Raw genomic sequence first — 16,153 nt, 5'->3', positions numbered from 1 at the left:
TTTAGACGTGGTTGGGATTTTAAAAAAGAATTAATACTCTGGCTCTCGATGATGACTTTTACTATGGTTCCTCTGAATTAGACACGTTTGATCAGAATCTTTCGAGTAAAGAGCTCCCCATTGAGGAAAGATTGTAATCCAAGAGTGGATTGTGAAACGCCCTATTAAACCGAACAATGTTATCTCAATCTCATTCCATAGTAAAAACCCTCAGTCTCTAGAGTCTAAAGGGGTGTTTCATTCGGTAAATCTTTGGGATGACAATCTTTAGAATGATAATTCTTAATTTTTAGAGTTGTTTGGTTCCACTAAAATGATCCTCATAAGTGAGCATCCTACTTCCCATGAATAACCATATTACAAAGGATGTGCTTTAAATCTGAGTTCACCTCAACACTTAAACTCAGATTTGAGCAACATTTTCACCACCTAATATAAAAGGAGAAAGCAGAAAGACGTTCTCTACAGAAGCCAATGTCTCAACCCACGAGAAACATGCACTAGCCTTAAAGCAACCAAACGATTTTTCAAAAAGAAACATAATTCAAAAGAATGTCTATCAAAAGATTGACATTCATATCTGATACATATACCATTTGATTTACCGAACCAAATACCCCCTAAAAAGGCCTTTCTTGGCGCGCAATCCTTGGAGAGTGCAAGATTTTTTTTTTTTTTTTTGCCAATGAAAAAGGATATGTAATTAATAATAAATATCTTTGTTCACATACAAAAACATAGGATTTCATAAATGTAGGTTTACTGGCCAAACTTCTCATAAAGATGACTTGTCCTTTGAATCTCAACAAGATTGAATTCCCCTGTGATGTAACAGAGTGTTTGGCACGTATCAAATTGTTGGAAACACTTAAGCATGGAGACCAAAGTAACCACATGCAACCCAAGGTGTTTTTGAGCATTGGATGCACGTCAGATAAACATCAACAACGAAGCTGAATAGCACATATGGCTATGACAAAAGAAACACAAATATTGAGCACTAGCTCAAACAATGATGTTTTAAGTTTTATTTTTAATAAATTGATTTTTTCTTTTTTTGATTAGAAAAAAATGCAACAAAACTCTAATAAGAGATAAGTGCCAAAATCTAGAAAATGAAGACCAAGGCCATGCACCTTGAAAAAGTTCAGTAATCATCCCGGGTAAGCTTTTTGAGTTTGTCCAAATGGTTTGTCTTTGCCACCCCAAATCTGATACTTTCTTAAGACCTTGTCACACGCTTAACTAAGACTTTCACTTCCTGTCCTGCCAATATAAAATTGTATTCCACCAAAATAAATTCTCCTCAAAAATCAATTCCATAAACTCATCCTGAATCTTTTAAGGGGTAGTTAAAAAACCATGCACAAATTAAGATAGAATAATTAACCGTAGATAGTGATGGAGAAAATTGCTGAGATAGATCAACAACATCTGGCCACTGAACAATAGAAGTATAGTCCATATGGACTCATTAATTGAGTTTCAAAGCGGCAAAATCCTACAAGTTAATGAAACTGAAGAGTCTATTAGATGTGGAGTGCCAAATAAAAGACTCGTTTCACTCATGTAACAGAAGGGGAATAGATAAAATAGCTTCAGCCATATCTAGCAACCAACAAAATCAAACAAGTTGGCTCTTCCAAATGTGAAGGTTATAATCAATAAATCAGCAACCATTGAAGGGGTAGAATACTTAAGAACCCTAGAATCCCAGGGTTAATTGATCTACCATGGCTGACTTTGATGAATAACCCTTTCACTGGAAGATCTTTGACCTACGATGCAGAATAAGGAACAGCCACATAAAGAAACCCCAAATAAGAGAAATATTTCGCTTTCATTATTTTGCCCCAAAGGAGATAAGGAAGGGTTAATGAGTACCCATGATATTCTATCATGCCAAACATAGCCTTCGTCCAAATGAGTTCTTGACCCATATTGCATACCAAACACAGCCTTAGTGCATAGGGTTCCATTCCTATGAATGGTTTGTTCATGTAGTGAGCTGTGTTCAATCTACCACAAATAAATGAAATACCCAGATAATGATCCAGTCTTTGTCGTAGAGACAATGTGACATCTTTCAGATAAAAGTCAACGAAGAGAGCTAGAGACATTTGGACTGAATTGAGCTTTTAGTCTAGTGAATATTCAAGGCTTGCCCAGTGTATCTACATTACTCATCAATAGTTAAAATGAAAACATGTGTTCCATGGATTGAAGCTTCTCCAAACAAACTAAGATCAGCTACGAAAGCCATATGGGAAATGGGCTCACAATTTCTAGAGATTTTGATACCTCAAATGCAATTATGAGAAAGTGCAATAGTCAATTGAGTATAGATAAGTTCAGCACATAAGACAAATAGGTAAGAAGATAAGGGATCTGTTTATAAACCTTGGGAAAGCTTAAAAGATGAAAGTGGAGAACCATTGAGCAGAATTGCAAGTTCTTAAGATTTAACACAATTCTTAATCCAGCTTCCCCAAAAAGGATTAAAACCATAAGCTAAAATGTTAGCTTTGAGAAATTCCTACTCTTGCTTGTCGATCATAACCTTACTCATATCTAATTTAATAGACATGAATCCCTTCGTACCACATTTATTCTTTCTGATAAAACAGAAAAAGCTAATGACACAGAAGGATGTTATCTTTTATGAAACGACTTTTACAAAGTCATTTTGATTGAATGATATAAGATGTAAAAGATGAGACAAAGTCTGAAGGAAGCCCTTGGCCATCATCGCGCGATCGGCTGGTTGTGGGTTTGAGTTTGCACACTCCATTATCACTTGTTGTTCTTACAGAAGCCCTGCTTGCCATATGAGGGCTTTGGCCTAGGGGCTATAATCACTACTATGGAATACCATTTTTCTTCACCTAAAAAAAAAAAAGATGGGACAGAGGAAGATAGCCACTATAATTGGCTAATAATTTTGTTTGCAAATTTGTAAAGACCAATGGGTTGGTGGTCCAAAATGGAAGAAGGGAATTCAACTTTCGAAATAAAAGTGATGTATATGCGATTTAGATCATCAGCAAAATAGCTGTCATCAAAGAAAGACTTTACTAAATAAAAAATGTTGGGTTTGACAAAGGGTCATACATGTCGAAGAAATCCCTGAAAACCCATCAGGGCCTAGTGATTTATAAGGGGTCATCCCATAATAGTCTTGGTAACTTCGGCACTCCCTCAAGGGTAATCGAACTTCCTGAAAAATCTCTCTCTCTCTCTCTCTCTCTCTCTCTCTCTCTCTCTCTCTCTCTCACACACACACACACATATATTAGCATTTAAATATTTAATCTGTTACATGTATATACTCTCTCCACCATGTAACAAATGACCACGCATACATCTGTACATGCGAAGTTACTCATATATATTAGAGAAAATTGCACTGCCACCCCCTGAACTTTGATCCTTATTCAATGCCACCGCCTGGATTTTTCGAAACACCAAAGATACCCCCTGAAAATTCAAAAAATTCCAAATCAGTCCCTACCGTTAGCCGACCGTGTTAAGTGATAGAACCTCTGTTGGTTTTTTTACAAAATTCCCAAAACACCCCATGCTATTGTGAGAGGACAATATTACCCTCTCTTTCCCTTCTTCTTCTTCTTCTAAACTCACACTCTCTCACCCATATGACTAAGAGATACCCAAACCGAGAAGAGATTTTCTTGCAACTATCGTGAGCACTGCTCCCCTTCGACGTACGATCGTGAGCACCTCTCCCCTCCGACGTGCAATCGTGACCACTTCTCCCATCCGGCGACTTGTCCAACCAAAGTATTTCAATAGTGAAGTTCTCTTTCTCTTATGGTTTTTAGGGTTCTTCTTCCTTATTGGAAAGTAAGAGCAAGCTTTATTTTAGGTTTCTTCTTCCATGTTACATAGTTCATATCTCTAACTACGAAATTAATTTGTGATTTTGGGAATCTATTTTCTAACTATTGGGTTGATTTTGGGATTCTATTTTGGAAAAAAAGGACTCTACAACCATCGCCATCGAGCAATCTTGATAGGGACAAGCAGCATATGAGGGAGGGGTTTCTCTGATATTTCGTCCCTTTACTACCTGTTAGACTACAGAAGAAGGAAGAAACTCAAATTTTTAAGAAGCCATGTTCTCTGCTAGTCGACTGAAACTCAAAATTTCATCTCAGGTTTGTTGGGGTTTTCTTCTCTTTTTCGTTTAATAATACCTTCAATAGCTTGATTTTCATAAGCAATATGATGGTGGGTAGCTTGATTCCAACATCCAGCTAATTATGCCAGCTCTTTCTTATGAAAAATCCCTCGTTTATATCATCAAAGCCTAGCATTGCCATTGGACCATCATATAGTCCTTCCTGCTGTTTTTCGATCCTTTTTTATAATGGGTAGCTTGATTTCATCTCAAGTTTGTTGTGTTTGAATTGAACTGAATAAAGTGTAATCTATGTAAAATCGATCAAATTGAACTCAATAAATTATAATCTGTGAACTGATCAGTTTCTTTATTATAAATATTCCATCAAGCTCCAATGCATATTCTCCCTTTTGGTTATTAAAATTTGAAGAAGTAAATTCTATGAGTGAGGCGAGTGAGGCTTTACTATAGGAGAGTGTTTTATGTATTCATGTTAATTTTGTGAGTGGGGCTTTACTAGTGTAGAGTGTTTCATGTATTCATGTTAGATTGGATTATTGTGGTGGTCTTAGTTTTCCCTCACACATTGTTCAACAGTTCTTATTCACTTTTGGTGGATATCAATCTTTCAGAATGCTGTAACTTGGGAGTATTGATGAATCTTAGTTTTCATGTTTCATGATATTTACAACCCAGCCATTAGTATTGATCAGTATTAAGTATTGTTACTTATTTTCTCTATTTTCTCACATTTGATTTTCTTTAGGAATGACTGTTAAGTGTGCTATTCAATACCATTGGACTTGAAAGACGGTAGTTAAAATTGTTAACCCAGACTTATATGGCTACTTGGACATGGTGTATGACATCTACAATGAACTTATCACACATGTGCATGTGGGTCACAATGTAGTTTTTAAAGTGAAGTGTATATTACCAAACAATGAGATAAGGGAGGTAACAGATGATCCATCAGTGTATGAGTTGTTTGGTTTGCATAGTTGTGATATGATAAAAATATATGTGGATGACATTGTTTACAGCAAGTCTGCAACCGATGAATTTAAAGTCAACCGGTTCCCTAGCAGTCCAGTTAATGATAGAGATGGTGAACTTGATGATAAACCTACTGGATAATGTCAACAGCCTCTACAACCATATGGTGCTGGTCCTAGTCAGGGTAAGGGAAAATTGCTGTATATAGAGCTGCTACTAATGCTAATAGTAGTTGTAGTCGAAGTGGAAGCGGAAGTGCTACTACTTATGCTACAGCTACTGCTAGGGGAGGTAAAGGTACTATGACTATTGCAAGGTATAAGAGCACTGCTACTTCTAGTGGAAGAGCTAGTAGCAGAAGTGAAGCTACTGGTAAGAGACTGAGAGTGTCTGATGAGGTTGTCAGGGCTGTTAGCAAGAGCAATGTATGTTTGGATGACTCTATGGTTGAATCTGATGAAGATTGAAAAATGGGCAGCGAAGATGAGTGAGATGATGAAAGTGAAAGAGAAGATGGTCATAATGACATTAAAGCTACAGAGGATGATGGGTATGGGAAAAATATTGAGGATTCATTTGATGATGACCTATCTGGATATGAATCTGAAGAGTGTTATGGTAAATTTGGTGAATAGAACTATGTGGGTGAAGGTGGTAAGGTGAAGATAGCTGAAGGTAATGTGTATGGAAGTGTATAGCATTTCAGGGAAACTTTGAGAGAGTATATACTGCAAGAGGGGTTTGATATTATCAGATTGAAAAATGAACAAGCTAGAGTTACAGTTATATGCAGAGCACCAAAATGGTCATGGAGATTACATGTTTCACTAATATCAAATGGTGTCACCTACATGATAAAAACATATAACGCAATTTATACATGTATTAAGGCAACCAAGAACAAGTCTACTACATCTAGATGGATAGCAATGAAATTTCTTCAACAGTTGAAGGTTGAACCAGAAATGAAAATAGAAACTATGGTTGATCATATGCAGAAAACATATGGTCTTCAATTCCACTACACCAAATTGTACAGGGCACGCAGACTTGCTCAAGATATTAATGAAGGAAGTCATTCCAAGTCCTATGCAAAATTACCTGCTTATGGTAGGTTGGTACTTTAGAAGGATGTTGGGAGTATTTTTAAGCTCCAGTTTGAGACCATGAACCGTATGTCAAATAATCTAATTTTTAAAAGATTATTTATCTATTTTGATGCTTGCAAGAAGGGTTTTTTGAGAGGATGTAGACCATTCATTGGTCTTAATGGCTACCACCTCAAGGGTATATTGGAGGAGTTCTGTTGAATGCAATATCTGTTTATAGGAACAACGGTATTTTTTCTATTACATATAGTGTAGTTGAAGTTAAGTGTATGGACAGCTGGATGTGGTTTTAAGATAATTTACGAGATGCTCTACTCGATGATAGTGATGATATGTCACTCACATTCATATCAGACAGACAGAAGGAATACTTTTTTTTTTAATCTTCGGAGAAAATTGTGTAATCAAATCTGTATTTTCAATTACTCATTTTCATGTCCTAACATTTTCCATATATGTTGTGAAGGGATTGTCAAATGTAATCTCCATAGTCTTCCCTTATGCTTACTAAAGAATTTGCAGTAGGCATCTATATCAAAACCTGAAGGCAAGGCACCGTAGTATGTTATTGAAACAATATTTTTGGGCAGCCTCACAAGCTTCAACTGAACCTCAGTTTTCAAAAGGAAATGAATAACATCAAGGAGATTAAGGAGAATGCATACTTGTATTTGAATGAAAACCCCCCGAGGATGTGGTCAAGGCATACCTTCGATGTAGGAGCAAGGAGTGACCATATCACGAACAATATGACTGAGTCATTTAATCACTGTGTTTGAGACTTAAGGAGCAAACTCATTCTCACATTGGTTGGTCAGCTAAGGGTGAAAATAATGGGTAAGCTACATAGGAGGTATGAGAAGGCATCCATGTGGGAGGGTAAAGTAACACCAAGGGTTATGGTGAAGTTCAACAATATTCAGCAAGAAGCAAAGCATTGTAGGTGTCAATCGACAGGTTAAGGTCAATTTGAGATCTTAGATACATTTGAAAACAGATTTGTGGTTAATTTGAAAGATTACAGATATGATTGTAGAGTTTGGGAAACCACTGATATACTTTGTCTCCATGCTACAGCTTCTATAACATATATAAGGGGAGAGTTGGTCAACTACTGTGATCCATTTTTAACTATTGAAAAATACATGGATACATACAAAGAGATGATCCATCCATTTCCAGATTTACCAGGGTTGAAGGATGATGCTCCTAATGAGAGAGTACTACTACTAAATCTAAAGAGGTTACTAGGTAGACCTCACAAACTCAGGAAAAGAGAACTAGGAGAAGCACTTTCTTCATATTTTAAGAAGAGATCATCATCCATTAGGTGTGACATCTACAAGAAGGAAGGACACAATAGGAGGACATGCGGGTTGGAGATGTTGAGCAGGATGGATGTATTAGTAAAAAGAAGAGTATGAAGGTAAATGCAACTTACTTTATTTATTTAGTTGAAACTTATTTAATGAATATCTCATACTTATTTTATATTGTGTAGAAGAAACAAAAAGAAGAGAGTCAAGATGAGATCGACACATTTCAACAAATGACTAGATCATGGACATCTATGACTAGCATAGTTGGGTGTTTACAGGACAAGGTATTGACCAAACAGAAGATCAATCGAGCAAAGAAGATAGCAAGGGAGAGGGGGAAGAAATAAAGCACAAGCAATCTAGATGTTTTAATTTAGAACAAGAAAAAAATGATGTGTTAATTAACTTTTTTTGAGTTTAAGACAGTTGGGTGTTTCCTTATGGTTTTTGGATGTATTTGATGGATTTGCTTTTTAAGAACTATTTCTATTTCACACTAGACATGGTTGTATGGAATATGTTATGAACAGATATTTAATCAAGTATTCATGGATATGTTTTGGATGTTTCTTTATGATTCTGGTTGTGATGAAATATGTTAGTTTCAGGTGTGTAATGTTATATGTATTTAATGTCCATTTAATATTAGACATGGGATGTCAATTTGGTATGAGAAAATTGAATTATCAATTTGGTATTATTTACAAGTATATATTAAATGTCATTTTATAGCCAAAATACTGCCTGTTTACAACCAAAATGCTACCCCTTTGTTTTAGAAACTCATCACAATGATGGCCCTCTCTCCATCAAAATGCTACCCATTCAATTTGAGGGTCATGATTAAAGTTAACCAACAACTTAGTAATAAGAATAGAGAAGGAACAATTTCATTAAGTTCAAATGCTTACAGACTCGACACAACTTCAATATTAAACATTGTAAAATCATTTTTTAACACACAATACTAAACAGACCACCACAAGCACACCAATTACAATCTTCATCGTTCCATACGTTTTCTCTAAATGCTTAATTCTTTTCTTCAAAGTGTTGTAACCCGACAGTCACTGAGAGGGGGGGTGAATCAATGAGTCCAATTTCGATCCCTAAAAACCTGTCCGATGTCTGGCCAAGAAAAACCTGATATACCTGTCCCTGTTTGCACACAGTCGTATGCACACTCGGCCTCTCATAGGCACTTCCGAGTGTGCACACCCATTCCACATTCCACGCACTTCAATATAAAATGCAAACAACAAGCGCCCACAACACAGGGTTTTTACGAGGTTCGAAAATTTGCTTACATCCCCAGAGTAGTGCCTGTAAAGGCTTCGTACCTACTCAATACACTACTTTTGACTGCACCCATAGTCGGGAGCACCCACACCCAATTTTCTCAAGCCGAAGCTGAGATGGCACTCATAGTGCCGATACAATGTGTAGCACCCACTACACGGGAACACCCACTCTCGGTGCTTAGCACCCACTAAGCACACAATAAATAATACAGTAAATTGGGGCTTATGTCAATGCCCTATAGTTAAGCCTTGCCTAGCAAATACATCCACAACTAGCTAGCATGCTTACAGTTCATCCACAACTAACCTAGCATGTATACATTCATCCACAACTAACCCTAGCATATATACATACATATAATGTAAAATCAAAAGTTAGAGAATCTCACAACCGATTCCTTGGGATGACTGGAAACTTGTACTGACAAGTTTGGTGTTCACACCTTCTCTCTCCTTGGCTTCTTGCTCTTCAAAGCAAAGACATCCTTGCTTTCTTCTCTTCCTCATTGGCTTTGAGTTAATGTACCATTAACACACTTCAACCACCTCTTTTACCTCTTTTGATGGCCTAAGAGCATTTATCATTAAGTATGTATGTTCATTCAAGGACCAACAAAGGGGGGGAAGTTTCTCCTACCAAAACCATAGCCTTATTTTACTCAAAACTCATTTTTCTTGCTTCTATTGTGTAGGGCTTGAAAAAACGAAGAAACCGCAACTTGGTTCACCCAAATCTGAGTTAAAATGAGGGAGATATGACCATTTGAAGTTGGAGCAATGAGATAACCTGAAATGGAATCTTCGTAGGGGTGGCGTAAGCTACACCGGTGGCGCGCGCAACAGGGGCGAAATCTGACCGTAGAGCTCATATAAAAGATCTTATAATCTGAGCCGTCGGATTAAACCAACGGACAATAGATCCAAACCATTAGATTTGAATCTCAATGACATCATCATGACGTAGGCGCTGACATCTCAGAAGTGTTGTCGATCTATGATTGGTTGCTTTCCCGGATTTTAAGGGAGCTTGTCTCCCACTCACAAAAGAGAAATGCATATCGACCGTTGGATCTGAATCCTCCATGATGCTTTAATCAGATTTCATGAGATCATTAAGATCAGAATCTTTTTTATACCTTCTATACACGCGCGAAACACCACAACATACCTTGATAAGGTGTAGTGCCAGTGCATCAAGAATTATGCACCTAACCAATCAAATTCTACATGCAAGTATTTATCTCGTCCATGTCAGCGTAAAATCTCAGTAGCCTTTGGATGAGCATCAAGCCTACGTGGTCGAATTGTGGCCATCCATTTCACTTCCCTTTACTCCTCTTTATTAGAATCAAGCCCCTGCCTCCATATGTTTCAGTGCTTAAAGACCCCTTGCAACTCAGACCTTCAAAATCTTTAAATTACACAAAAGCCCTTCAAATTTTAAAAATAAATTCTGAAAAATCCACCCAACACCGAGAGCAATTGATGGATTTTCGGTTTGGATTTTCAAACCGACTTTACAGAAACACTTATAACTTTTTCATACGATATCCGATTGAGATGAAACAAAGTGCGTTGGAATCATAACTGGATTCTCTACGACTTTTCAGAAGACTCAATCATCTGAATCATCCATGTAAAAAGACCAAAATGCCCCTACATATTTCTAATGATGTATCTTTCTCATACCAAATCGGAAAGCAATGAAATCAAAACCGTTGGAAAGATTGTATTTTTTTCGTATTGTTATATGTAGAACACTTCCTTTAAAAAATTCATCTTCAATGCCGAAACTGCCCTCGACTACCACAAATGTTGTAACTTCTTCATACGGTATCGGAATGTGACGAAATCAAATGCACTGGACTAGGTAAATTACAATCTATCTTTTTCATGAAGAACCGATCTTCCAAAAATGTCATTTTCATTACCGAAAATGCCCCCGAGCATAAATAGGCCAATTTTGCCAGTTTTGACCCAGAAACCCGCACCACCTATTAATGATGTATTAAACCACTCCATGCATACCAAGCTGCTCTGTTATCTCATCGGTGACACTGGACATTGCCATGTCATCATTTTCATCCACATCACCTAAACTGGCCACGTCATCACCGCCACGTGGCCGAGTTGCCAACAAGGACAACCATAAAACAACACAAAGCACGAATCTCTTCTTTCATCTGTTGATCCTGGATTCTTTCACCAACAACTGCTTTTGAATTAGTTGCTTGAGGCAAAAGTCTTGGTTCAGCTATAGGATCACACCATGAGAAGAATCGACATCCTTTTGGTGCTTCAGGACAGTAGTAGTACAACATGTTTGGGTTCGAAATAGACTCTGAAATTCGAACCAATGCCTTTTTGGGTTCAGGACATTTGCATCTTACATTGACAAACCTTAACCCACTTTGGTTGCTGTCATTAACACTCGTGGTAGACATCGGTTATCTGCAAATTAAACATGGTAAAAGTGAATTACAAATATGCCAAAAATTTTAATGAGTTGCTAAAAATGAGGGATATCGATTCGAACAAAACCCAATAAAATAAGAGAAATCAAGTACTCAAATGGCTAGTTTGTTTTCCTAATACATATAACTTGTAGAAATTAACCCCAATAATATTTACACACCGCATAAATCTAAGCATGGTTTCTTACCCCTCCAATTTCAATCACAAAATCAACCCAATAGTTAGAGAATAGAATCCCAAAATCACAAATTAATTTTGTTTAATCAAGTCTGAACAATTTGAATAGAGATATAAACTTTTCAAGAAGGAAAGAACCCTAAAAACCCTGAGGAAGAAGAACCCTTAAATACCTTGGACGGACAAGTCGCTGGAGAGGAGAGGTGCTCACGATCGCACACTAGTGGGGAGATGTGCTCACAATCACACGCCGGTGGAGAGATGTGCTCACAATCGTATGCCAGAGGGGAGCGGTCAAATTGCAGGTTTGTCTTCTCGGTTGGGCTTTTCCCTTATTCGTATAAGTGAAGAGTGAGAGTGTGAGTTTAGAAGAAGAAGGAAAAGGGAGGGTAATATTGTCCTCTCACAATAGCGGGGGGTGTTTTGGGAATTTTGTAAAAAAATTAACAAAGGTTCTATCACTTAACACGATCGGCTAATGGCAGGGACTGATTTGAAAATTTTTGAATTTTTAGGGGGTGTCTTTGGTGTTTCAAAAAGTCCAAGGGGTGACATTGAATATGGACCAAAGTTCAGGGGGTGGCAATGCAAATTATATGCACTAGGAAAACAAACCAGCCAAGTGTAAATTGAAGGTCAAGATAATCTCTATAAGGTAAGTATACAATTGAAAGAACAACGACGATAGCAATTTTGGGCTCTAAAACTCAATAAAGATGTTCCACTTATTAAGTGCAAAAGTTTGTAATAAAGGCTCTCAAAAGTCTCTTAGATAAAGGTCTTTTAAAAAAAAAAAAGTGCTCCATGGTAGTGACTAGTGATCATAGCCCCCAGTAGCCCCCAATAGGGGTGTCAATCGATCGGGCTGGGCCGGTCTTGGTCGGGCCTAACCAGGCCTAGCGGGCCTATGTCCTCGGACCATGACCTACCTATTTAAGGAATGAGTCAATCTCGATCGGTGTTGTGTCGAGCTTGATCGGGTTCCAAGCTTTAATCAGGCTTCTCCTAATTGGGCTAATTGGGCTATAATCGGGCGTTAAACGGAGTAATGTACCAATAAAGCTTTAAACGGGCCTTAAACGGTCTTTTCTTTTCTTATATTTTAGATTCTTTAATTTATTTTATTAAATCATCAACAATTTTGAAAATATATTACTCTTAATTTCAATCAATAATTGATAAAAAAAAATCATATATACCCTATAATATGCCAAAAAAATCAAAATACCTATATACAAGGTTGAGCTAAATGTGTCGGTCCGAGTCGGGCTTTTAAATGGGTCTAGCCTGTCAAGAGACACATCAGGCTTACGGCTTACACTGTGTACTACCTATTCATAAACAGGCCGGGCTTAGGCCCGACACGTTTACCAATCAGGCCAGTCTACATCGGGCTCGATCGTGCCTACCAGTGTTGGCTTGGAATTGACACCCCTAGCCTCCAAGACAAGCCCCCATACGACAAGCAATGCTTCCGCAGGACCAATAGGCGATAGTGGACATGTCAAAACTCGAACCCACAACCAGCCGACTCGAGCGGTGATGGGTTGAGGACATTTTCACCACTAGGCTACCAACCCCATTGGTCTCTTAGATAAAGGTCAGTCAAAGGGAAGCTCAACCTGTATGACATTTTGGGTTATTAAAACCCTAGAGTTTATCATATTTTGGTCATCTAACTAGGTCAAAAAAAAAAAAAAAAAAACCATCCATATGATGTCCACAATTCGTTTTTTCAAATTTTTTTTTTTTAAACGAACCAGGTAAAAAAAGCGTCAGAAACAAGAAATGTTAGAACATTGTAATCATATTCCAACATTTGAGTTTTGTTTCAAAACGGAATTTTTACACAGAAATGAAAAATGCTAGTTTTGACACAAAACGTCATTTCTAGAACAGAATGACTACCAATCGAGCTTTTGAGTGAAGCTTGAGTCGCTTGACCAATCCAATGCCGGTCCAACATGTTTCAATCATCACTACACCAAGTATGGACTTGGCCCAACTAACTTAATCCATCATGAATTGATGGGCCACCCCAAGCTAAGTTTGGGCCTAAATGCCCATGCACAAGATAAGCTTGTGTAAGACCCGTTAAAAAAAAAATTTTGATAAACATCAAACGGTCAGGAGAGAGAGATCGAAAAAGATTCGTATCAATGGACACAAAGGACAATCTCAACATCTCCATTGCCATTCCAAGCATGCAAACAAGTGAAAGTCCTGACACCACAAGGTCCGCAACACAAACGACAAAACAACAACAACAACAAGAGCACACACTCGAAAGAAACCACATGCCAGTGAGGGGTCATTGCCACGTGCGTCATAGATCACATGTGTCAATTCCCTCTTATTTCATGTTTATTTACTACTCCGTAGTCCGTACACAGGATAGAACGAAGTTACCAAATCACCCTCCATTCCCGTAACGCTTCTTAGTCCCAAACGGTGGCATATTCAGCAGATATCGCTTCTTCACACTCGAATACGCACCAAGGTGACTTCCAGCCGAGTCCCGGGGCATTTCGGTAATTAAATTTCCAGCACTCTTCCCGGTTTCGGTCTCTGGCAGCAGCCCCTTCTTCAGAGTCGCATAAGCAGCGACGCCATTTGCCACCGATTTCCGGGGCGTTTCAGTAATTAAAGCTCTCGCACTATTCCCATTTACCCCGAATCCAGCTTCGGACAAAGGCTGCTGCTTCGTCAGAGTCCCATAGGTACCCACGTTATTTACCGCTGAGTCACGGGGCATTTCAGTAATTGGGCCTCTCAAACTCTTCCTCGCCACCGACAAATCAGCTTTGGAGGACGGTGTTGCATTGGTACCAACGCAATTTCCCGTTGAGTCCCGGGGTATTTTGGTCATTATATCACCTGGGAGAACTTTCTTCTGTTCCATCGCTTTGTGGTTCTCGTGGCCCAGGCCAGCGACCATCGTTCTTTTCTTAAAAACCACCAGGACAGTACAATTCACCGTACGGACGGCGACGACGTCGGAAAACCTCAAGAATGCAGCCACAGGGGCGGCGGCCTTCATAATCGCCGTCATCGGAAAATTCTCAGACACGCGTCGCATGACCACGCCGACACGTGCTGGTTTCAGAACTCTCTCCATCTCCAGAACCAGCCTTGCCGGAACCCTAACGCCGTCTATCATTTCCGTCGAAAACACGAAATCAAACGATCCATCGTGAAACGGCAAAGCCCTCAGCTGTCGACGGTGTCGGAACAGAGACGCGCACGATCTGTAGAGCCCCATAGCGTCAGGGAAACCCAATTTCCTCAGAATCATCACTGCCCTTGCTGAGTTACGGCCGATTGAGAGAGTTTCGTAGCCGTCGACCAGCCAATTTGCAGCCATTAAATCTCTGAATGCACCGTCCAGATCTGATGAGTTCAGTCGGACTTTAGTGGCTTCGATGGTCCAAGACGGATCACAGCCGTCGATTGGCATGAACAGATTGAAGCAAGGGATTGACGCCATTGTAGCTGCCAAGAGCAAAAGTTTAACCATAGCTCTCTTCTTGAAGGCGAGATTGTGGTAGTAGATCAGTTGGAGCTTTAAGAGCTCCACGGCCATGATTAGTAAAGAAAAGCAGAGGATTTCAGAAAATCACTTGTTTAGAGTTAAAAAAGTTGCCTTTTGAAAGGGAATTTTGATGAGAAAAACCGGTGAGGTTGGGGATTGAGAGATCTAGCGAGTACAAAACCTGGAGGAGGTGTGGTTTCCACCCACGAGGAGACCTTGAGATTTTTGGAAACAAAGCCAGACTCTTAACGGAACACGTTTCGGGTACCTGACGATTCGGAATTTCGCCATTGCTGAGTATTTGAGTTGCATTTTCCTCTGTTTACATCTACATTGTATGGGTTTACCAGGGATTGCTGGATTTTGCAGAGGGGAAGAAGTAGAACGGTGGTTCAGTGTCGAAGAAGATGAAGAAGGAGGATGAGAGCTATTTATTTCTCAAAGCTTGGGAGTTCTATACAAATGCCTCCAAGTCTCACGGAATTTACGAATGTGACACTGCTTGGGTACTATCATCAGTAGTACACGTTTTCTTTCGACAGTTCCGGCATTCCCATCTTGTCAGAACCCCATTATTGTAGACGCGGGTCCGGGCCATGTGGACCTCGACTCAACACCGTTGGATCTATAAATGCATTTGATTATGGATGAATCCAATGGTCCATTACATAAGGTCCAATTGTGATGGGATGGACCCACAGTATTGATGGTAAAACGGAACCTGTCTTGGAAGTGTTGTAACTGTTGATGCTTCGGCTACTAAACCTTCAATCTTCCTATATTGACGAAAATATCCCTTATCTGGACGCGTGTTATATCTTTGTCGCTCTGGAATATGATATAGCTGGAAAGCAGATCTCAATCTTAATGATTCCATTTGTCTGAAGAACCCGCGTGGTAAAGTACGCTAGTATACAGATAAAACAGTTGCTTACTGATCACCATCTGATTATTCTTAATATATGCCAATCGGGTGGTTGATATCATATAAAATATATCTTGACTTTTGACTAATGGAATAGAATCGTAAAAGTGAAAGAAATATGCCACGTGTCCAACAGAATACCGGCGCACGTGAATTGGAATAATTATTTAGTCTTTAA

At 38.9% G+C, this 16,153-nt stretch overlaps 1 protein-coding gene across 2 annotated transcripts; it reads right to left on the bottom strand.

The window, feature by feature from the left end:
• Positions 1-13,678: 13,678 nt before the first annotated feature.
• Positions 13,679-15,461, bottom strand: LOC122069253. Of its 2 annotated transcripts, XM_042633224.1 has the most exons (2): positions 15,232-15,461; positions 13,679-15,010 (listed from the first exon to the last, which is right to left on the bottom strand). In XM_042633224.1, the coding sequence occupies exon 2, from the start codon at positions 15,003-15,005 to the stop codon at positions 13,932-13,934; it is 1,074 nt and encodes a 357-aa protein (XP_042489158.1). In that variant the 5' UTR covers positions 15,006-15,010; positions 15,232-15,461; the 3' UTR covers positions 13,679-13,931. The 2 variants fall into 2 exon arrangements, with proteins under 2 accessions (XP_042489158.1, XP_042489157.1); XM_042633223.1 differs by having other exon boundaries at positions 13,679-15,461.
• Positions 15,462-16,153: the final 692 nt, after the last annotated feature.

Source organism: Macadamia integrifolia, unplaced genomic scaffold, assembly GCF_013358625.1.
Source record: "Macadamia integrifolia cultivar HAES 741 unplaced genomic scaffold, SCU_Mint_v3 scaffold566, whole genome shotgun sequence".
Classification (NCBI taxonomy): Eukaryota; Viridiplantae; Streptophyta; class Magnoliopsida; order Proteales; family Proteaceae; genus Macadamia; species Macadamia integrifolia.
Note: the sequence above shows the minus strand (reverse complement) of the source record. Positions and strands in the feature narration are given on the sequence as shown.